We start from the raw sequence: 7314 nt of genomic DNA, 5'->3' as shown, positions 1-7314 counted from the left end.
CGGCGCCGTGCCGGGGGGGGAGCCCCCCCCCCCTTCCCGGGAGGGGAAACTGAGGCACGGAGCCGCGCCGGGGGCGGCGGGATCGCCCGTTCGCCGACTCCCCCCGGCGCTCGGCACGGGGTGGACCGGCGCTCCGGACGGCGCTTGGCACGTAGTAGGTGCTTAATACCCTTCACTGTTATTATTATTATTATTATTACTATTATTATCATTCATGCAATTATTAAAAGCAGGGATTGTGCCCTACTTGACCCCCCCCCCCCGCGCTCTCCGCAGCGCTCGGCACAGCGTAGACCGGCGCTCCGCGCTCCGGACGGCGCTTGGCGCGTAGTAGGCGCTTAATAAATGCCATCGTTATTATTATTATTACTATTAAAGACCGGGATCGGATCCTTCCGACCCCCCCGGGCTCTCCCCGGTGCTCGGCACAGGGTGGACCGGCGCTCCGCGCTTAGAACGGTGCTTGGCCCATAGTAGGCGCTTAATACACTTCACCATTATCATTATTATTATTCAGGCGATTATTAAAGACGGGGACCGTGCCCTACTTGACCCCCCCCCGGGCTCTCCGCAGCGCTCGGCACAGGGTAGACCGGCGCTCCGCGCTCAGGACGGCGCTTGGCACGTAATAAATGCCATCATCATTATTATTATTATTAATATTATTATTATTATTGCGATTATTAAAGACAGGGATCGTGTCTTACTGACCCCCCCCCGGGCTCTCCCCAGTGCTCGGCACAGCGCTCCCCTCCCCGCGCCCGCCGGGCCGGGTCCTCACCGGGCATCTGCGCCGCGCGTCCGCCGGCCGCCGCGCCGGCCCTCGCACCCAGGGCCCTTCCCTGTGGGGGGGACGGAGGGGGCTCTAGACTGGACGTCCTTGAGAGAGAGAGAGAGAGACACCCTTCCCCGCCCCGGTCACCCAGGAGGCGCCCAGCACAGCCCTCTGCACAAGACGGGCGCCCGGCACAGCGCTCGGGAGACAGCCGGCGCGGCGCTCTGCACAGGGCGGGCGCCCAGTACAGCGCTCTGAACCAGACTGGCACCCGGCACAGCGCTCTGTAGACACCCAGTACGGCGCTCTGCACACGGTAGGCGCCCAGCACGGCGCTCTGCACCAGACGGGCACCCAGCACAGCGCTCGGGAGACACCCGGCACGGCGCTCTGCACAGGGTAGGCGCCCAGCACAGCCCTCTGCACAAGATGGGCACCCGGCGCGGCGCTCTGCACAGGGCGGGCGCCCAGTACAGCGCTCTGAACCAGACGGGCACCCGGCACAGCGCTCTGTAGACACCCGGCACGGCGCTCTGCACACGGTAGGCGCCCAGCACAGCGCTCTGCACACGGTAGGCGCCCAGCACAGCGCTCTGCACATAGCAGACACCCAGCAGAGCGCTCAGCACAGAGTAGGCGCCCAGCACAGCGCTCTGCCCTTCGGCCGTCGGTCCGGGGCCGTCCATCTCCCACCGGCCCCTAAAAGCGTCAACTCCTGGTGTGCGGGGCGCTGTGCTGGACGCCGGCGTGCGGAGCGCCTTACTGAACGCCAACCCTGTGCGGGACGCCGTGCTGAGCGCCGACTGGCAGCACGGCGCTGTGCCGGGCGTCTACTATGGGCCTAGTGCGGTGCTGGGCGGCTACTATGGGCGGGGCGCTGTGCTGGCTGCCTCCTGATGTGTGCAGGGGTATGTGCTGGACGCTCCCTACTGTGTGCAGAGCGCTCTGCTGGGTCCTCCTGTGCTGGGCGCCTCCCACTGGGCGCAGGGCGCTGTGCTGGACGCCTCCTACTAGGGGCAGAGCGCTGTGCTGGGCCCCTAAATGGTGCAGAGCGCCGTGCTGGACGCCTACAAGGTGGAGAGCGCTGTGCTGGACGTCTACTACGTGCACAGCGCTGTGTTGGAGACCTCCCACTGCGTGCAGAGCGCTGCGTTGGACGCCTACTATGTGCAGAGCGCTCTGCTGAGCGCTCCTGTGGCGGGTGCCTCCGACTGGGGGCAGAGCGCTGTGCTGGACGCCTCCTACCTCGTGCGGAGGGCTGCGCTGGACGGTTCTAGGTGCAGAGCGCTGTGCTGGACGCCTCCTACTATGCACAGAGCGCTGTGCTGGACGCCTCCTATTGGCAGAGCGCTGCGCTGGGCGCCTACAAGGGGCAGAGCGCTGGGCTGAACGCCTACAAAGTGCAGAGGGCTGTGCTGGACGCCTCTCACTAGGTGCGGGGCGCCTCCTATGTGCAGAGCGCAGTACTGGACGCCTCCTACTATGTGCAGAGCGCTGTGCTGGACGCCTCCTACTATGGGCAGAGCGCTGCGCTGGACGCCTCTCCCTAGGTGCAGAGCACTGTGCTGGAGGCCTAAAAAGTGCAGAGCGCTGTGCTGGACGCCTCTCCCTAGGTGCAGAGCGCTGTGCTGGGCGCCTACAAGGTGCGGAGCGCTGTGCTAGACGCCCCCTACTATGTGCAGAGCGCTGCGCTGCAAGCAGGGAAGGGGGGGGGAGGGGCTCCCCGCCTTACCTGAGCGCGGGGCTCCCGGGGGCCCCCGGAGGCCATAGCGGCTCCTGACCTCTGACCTCTAACCCCGACCTAGGGCACAGCGATGACGTCACGGGGTTAGGAAAAAGCCGTTGGGGGCCGCGGCGCAGGCGCGGTGGCGCGGGCGGAGGGGAGGGGCCGCGAGGCGCATGCGCGTCGAGGCCCGGCAGAAGGGCGCGGGCGGAAGGCGCATGCGCACTGGGCAAGGCGGTCGAGGGGGAGGCGAACGGGAGGTGGCGCTTGCGCGTTGGCGTCTGGCAGAAACGCGCGGGCTGGAGGCGCATGCGCACTGGGCAAGGCGGCTGGGCGGGGGGGAAGGCGAAGGGAGGTGGCGCATGCGCGTTGGGGCTGGAAGAAGCGCTCGGGGAGGAGGCGCATGCGCCCTGGGCAAGGCGGCTGGGGGGGTGAGGAGGGGTGTGGCGCATGCGCGTTGGGGCTTGGAAGAAGCGCTCGGGCGGGTGGCGCAGGCGCACTGGGCAAGAAGGCTGGAGGGAGGGAGGGAGAGAGGGATAGAGAGAGAGAGATAGATAGACGGGAGTTGGCGCATGCGCATCGGAGCCTGGAAAAACCTCTGAGGAGGCGCATGCGCACTGGGCGGGGGGGCGGGGAGAAAGAAGGGGGACGGGGAGAAGGCGCATGCGCACTCGTTTAGAGAGGTAGCCCTCGAGCGCGTGGGAGAGCGCATGCGTATTGGGAATGAGGGAAGTGGGCGGGGGGGCGGAATGACGCATGCGCACCTGGGGCGGGAAGACGGGCCCGGTGGGAGGGGGCGGCGCATGCGCCCGAGGCTGGCTCAATTGGGGAAGAGAGCGCATGCGCCTGCTATCTTCCTACGCCTGCCCTCCTTCACTTCTCTAATAAAAATAATGATGGCATCTATTAAGCGCTTACTATGTGCCAAGCACTGTTCTAAGCGCTGGGGGGATCCAGTAAGCGCTTACCATCATTATTATTATTCCCTGGGCCTCGGTTTACCTCATCTGGAAAATGGGGACGAAAACTGTGAAACCTCCCCGCGGGGGGAACCACCTGATGACGTTGGAGACCTTGTTCTGAGCGCTTAGAACAACCCTCGGCCCTGGGGAAGCGCTGCAGAATTGCCAGTGTGATTAATAAACGCGATTGAATGAATGAATGAATGAATGAATGAATAAAAGCCGGTTGGGAGGAGGGGGTGGCGGCGCATGCGTCCTGGGAACGCAGATGGGGGGGCAGCGCAGCGCATGCGTAGAGCGCCGGGGCTGGGACGGAGAGCGCATGCGTGCGGGAAATTGATGGGGGGCCACCAGCGCATGCGCCCTAGGCCTCGAGGAGCAGGGAAAGGGGCGGCGCATGCGCAGAGGCCGAGCATGTGCTCGTCCTCTTTGGCCCCGGGCTTTCCCGGCAGCCTTTGCGCCCTGAGGGGGACACTGAGGCCCAGGGCGGGATTCGAACCCGGGCCCCCAGGGTCTGCAGGGTAACCTTGGGAGCGTCCCTCCCCCGCTCTGGGCCTCAGTTTCCCCGCCTGGAAAATGGGGAGGAGGGGGGCCGTGGGGCTCTGGGGAGATGATGATGATGTTCCTTAAGTGCCTACCATGTGCCAAGCGCTGTTCTAAGCGCTGGACAGAACGCAAGACCCGTGTGACCCCATCATAAGTCTTTGTGAAGCGCTGACTCTGTGCCAAGCACTGTGCTAAGCGCTGGGGGAGATCCAAGGTCATCAGGAGGTCCCGCGTGGGGCTCCTGGTCTTCATCCCCATTAGAGGAGGGAAACTGAGGCCCAGAGAAGGGAAGTGACTGGCCCAAAGTCCAGGATAATGATAATAATAACGTTGGTCTCTAAGCACTTACTCTGTACAGTGCATTGTTCTAAGCGCTGGGGGAGAGACAGGGTCATCGGGTTGTCCCTCGGGGGGGCTCCCAGTCTTCATCCCCATTTTACAGATGAGGTCACTGAGGCACAGAGAAGCAAAGTGACCTGCCCCCAGTCACCCAGCCGACAAGCGGCAGAGCCGGGAGTCGAACCCAGGACCTCTGACGCCCAAGCCCCGGCTCTTTCCACTGAGCCACGCTGCTTCTCAGCTGGCTCCCCCTCTCTGGGCCTCAGTTTCCCCAGGGGGCTCGGTCGAGGGAGCGCAGAGAACCTCCGGGCCCTCGGGCAGGACGGCATCCGCCCCGGGCCTCAGTTTCTCCACCTCGTGTTCACAGCTGCAAATCGATTCACTTTTCTTCGTGGGCGGGGAATGTCCCCGTTGATTTGGGGGGGGGGGGGTGGACTCTCCCCGACGCTCAGTCCAGTGCTCCGCGCGCCGGTGTTCAACTGCAACCGGATGAACGAACCGGGACTGTGCTGAACGCTGGGCAGAGGTGGTGGACAGGTTCCCCGCCTCCACCCTTAAACGTCCTTTGGGCCTCTTTCTTTTCCTCTGCCCAAGGGGGACGGTGGGGAGGAGGCGGATCTGGGTTCTAGTCCCCCCACCGCCCGTCTGCTGCTGGGTGACCTTGAGCCGGTCATTCCCCTTCCTCTGCGCCTCGGTTCCCTCCTCTGTCCGACGGGGACGGGGACTTTTAGGAGCTTAATAAGCCCTTAATAAGCGCTTCATAAAGGGGGTAAGTAGTAATTGTTGTAATGAAGAGAGAGGAAGAAGGAGCGGGAGGAGAAGCAGAAGGGGGAGCGAGGGAGAGGAGGGAGGAGAGAGAAAGGAGAGGGGAAAAGGAGAAAGGAGGAGAGAAAAAGGAGAGAGAAGAGGGTGGACAGAAAGGAGAAAGAAGAAAAGGAGAAAGAGGAGAAGAGACAGGAGAGAAATGAGAGGAGAGAGAGAGAGAAGGGAGGGGAGAGGAAGGAGAAAGGAGAGAAGAGAAAGGGGAGAGAGGATGAGAGGAAGAAATAAGAGGGAAAAGGAGAAAGAGAAAAGGGTGGAGAGGGAAGGGGAGGAGAGAGAAAGGAGGAGAGAGGAAGGAGCGAGGAGACAAAGAGGGGAGAGGAAAGGAGAGAGAAAGGAGGGAAGGGAGCAGAGAGAGAGAAGGAGAAAGGGGAGAGAGGAGGAGAGAGAGAAAGGAGAAAGAGGGAAAAGGAGAAAGAAGGAGAGATAAAGGAGAGAGAAAAGGGTGGAGAAAGAAGGGAAGAAAGAAAGAGGAGAAAGAAGGAAGGGGAAGAGGGGAGAGGGAGAGAAATGAGAGAGAGAGAAAGGAGAAGAGAAAAGAGAGAGAAGGCAAAAGGGGAGAGAGGAGGAGGGAAAGAAATGAGAAAGAGAAAGAGGGAAAAGGAGAAAGGAGAGAAAAGGTGGAGAGACGGAAGGGGAAGAGAGAGAAAAGGGTGGAGAGAGAGAAGGGAGGAGAGAAGAAGGAAAGGAGAAAGAGGAGACGAGGAAGAGAGAGGAAGGAGCAAGGAGAGAGAGAGAGGGGGAGAGGAAAGAAGAGGGAGGAGAAAGGGGAGAGGAGGAGGAGAGAAAGAAATGAGAGAAACAGGAGAGAGGAAGGAGGAGAGAGAAAGGAGAGAGAAAAGGGTGGACAGAAAGGAGAAAGAAGGGGAGAGGAGAGAGCAGGAAGGAGAAAAAGAAGGAGAAAGAGGAGAAGAGACAGGAGAGAAATGAGAGGAGAGAGAGAGAGAGAGAGAAGGGAGGGGAGAGGAAGGAGAGAAGAGAAAGGGGAGAGAGGATGAGAGAAAAGAAATGAGAAAGAGGGAAAAGGAGAAAGGAGAGAAAAGGGTGGGGAGAGAGGGAAGGGGAGGAGAAAGGAGGAGAGGAGAAAGAGAGGAGAGGAAAGGAGAAAGAAGGAGAGAGAAAGGAGGGAAGGGAGGGGAGAGAGAGAAGGAGAAGGACAGAGGAGGAGAGAAAGACAGGAGAAAGAGGGAAAAGGAGAAAGAAGGAGAGATAAAGGAGAGAGAAAAGGGTGGAGAAAGAGAAGGGAAGCAAGAAAGAGGACAAAGAAAGAAGGAAAGGGAAGAGGAGAGAGAAGGGAGGAGAGAAAGGGGAGGGGAGAAGGAGAAACACAGGAGAGAAGAAAGGAGAGAGAGGAGGAGGAGGAGGAGAGAGGAAGGAGAAAGGGGAGAGAGGAGGAGAGAAAGAAATCCGAGACAGGAGAGAGAGGGAAAGGGAGAAAAGAGAGAAAAGGGTGGAGAGAGAGGGGAGGAGAGGAGAGAGAAAGGAGAAAGGAGGAGGGAGGTGAGAAGGCGAGGAGAAAGAGGAGACAGATGGAAGAGAGAGGAAGGAGCAAGGAGAGGGAAGGAGAGGGAGAAGGAGAGAGGAGGAGAGAAAGAAACGAGAGAGACGGGAGAGAGGGAGGGGAAAGGAGAAAGAAGGAAAGAGAAAAGGGTGGAGAAAGAGAAAGGAGGAAAGAAAAAGAAGGAACGGGAAGAGGAGAGAGAAGGGCGAAAGAGGAGAGGGGGGAGAGGAGGAAGGAGAAAGGAGAGAGAGCGGGGAGAGGGAGAGAGAAGGGAGGAGAGAGGAGGCAGAGGAGGGGAGAGGAAAGAGGAGAGAGAAAGCGGAGAGAGAGAAGAGAAATGAGAGAGAAATGGGAGGAGGGAAGAGAGGAGAGAGAAGGAGACAGAGACAGAAGAGAGAGACAGAGACAGGAGCGGAGACAGAGACAGAAGAGAGAGACAGGGACAGGAGTGGAGACAGAGACGGGAGAGAGAGAGAGAGACAGAAGAGAGAGACAGAGACAGCAGAGACAGAAAAGAGAGACAGAGACAGGAGGGGAGACAGAGACAGGAGCGGAGACAAGAGAGGCAGAGACAGGAGCGGAGTCAGAGGCAGGAGAGGAGAGAGACAGAAGAGGGGAAAATGAGAGAGAAGATGTGTGTGGGCGT

The 7314-nt window shown here is 60.5% G+C and overlaps 1 protein-coding gene across 1 annotated transcript; it reads right to left on the bottom strand.

The window, feature by feature from the left end:
- Positions 1-1401: 1401 nt before the first annotated feature.
- On the bottom strand, positions 1402-2809 carry LOC120638144 (protein TANC2-like). Its single transcript, XM_039910762.1, has 2 exons — positions 2508-2809; positions 1402-2138 (listed from the first exon to the last, which is right to left on the bottom strand). The coding sequence occupies exons 1-2, from the start codon at positions 2807-2809 to the stop codon at positions 1535-1537; spliced, it is 906 nt and encodes a 301-aa protein (XP_039766696.1). The 3' UTR covers positions 1402-1534.
- Positions 2810-7314: the final 4505 nt, after the last annotated feature.

This window comes from Ornithorhynchus anatinus, chromosome X5, assembly GCF_004115215.2.
Source record: "Ornithorhynchus anatinus isolate Pmale09 chromosome X5, mOrnAna1.pri.v4, whole genome shotgun sequence".
Lineage (NCBI taxonomy): Eukaryota > Metazoa > Chordata > Mammalia > Monotremata > Ornithorhynchidae > Ornithorhynchus > Ornithorhynchus anatinus.
Note: the sequence above shows the minus strand (reverse complement) of the source record. Positions and strands in the feature narration are given on the sequence as shown.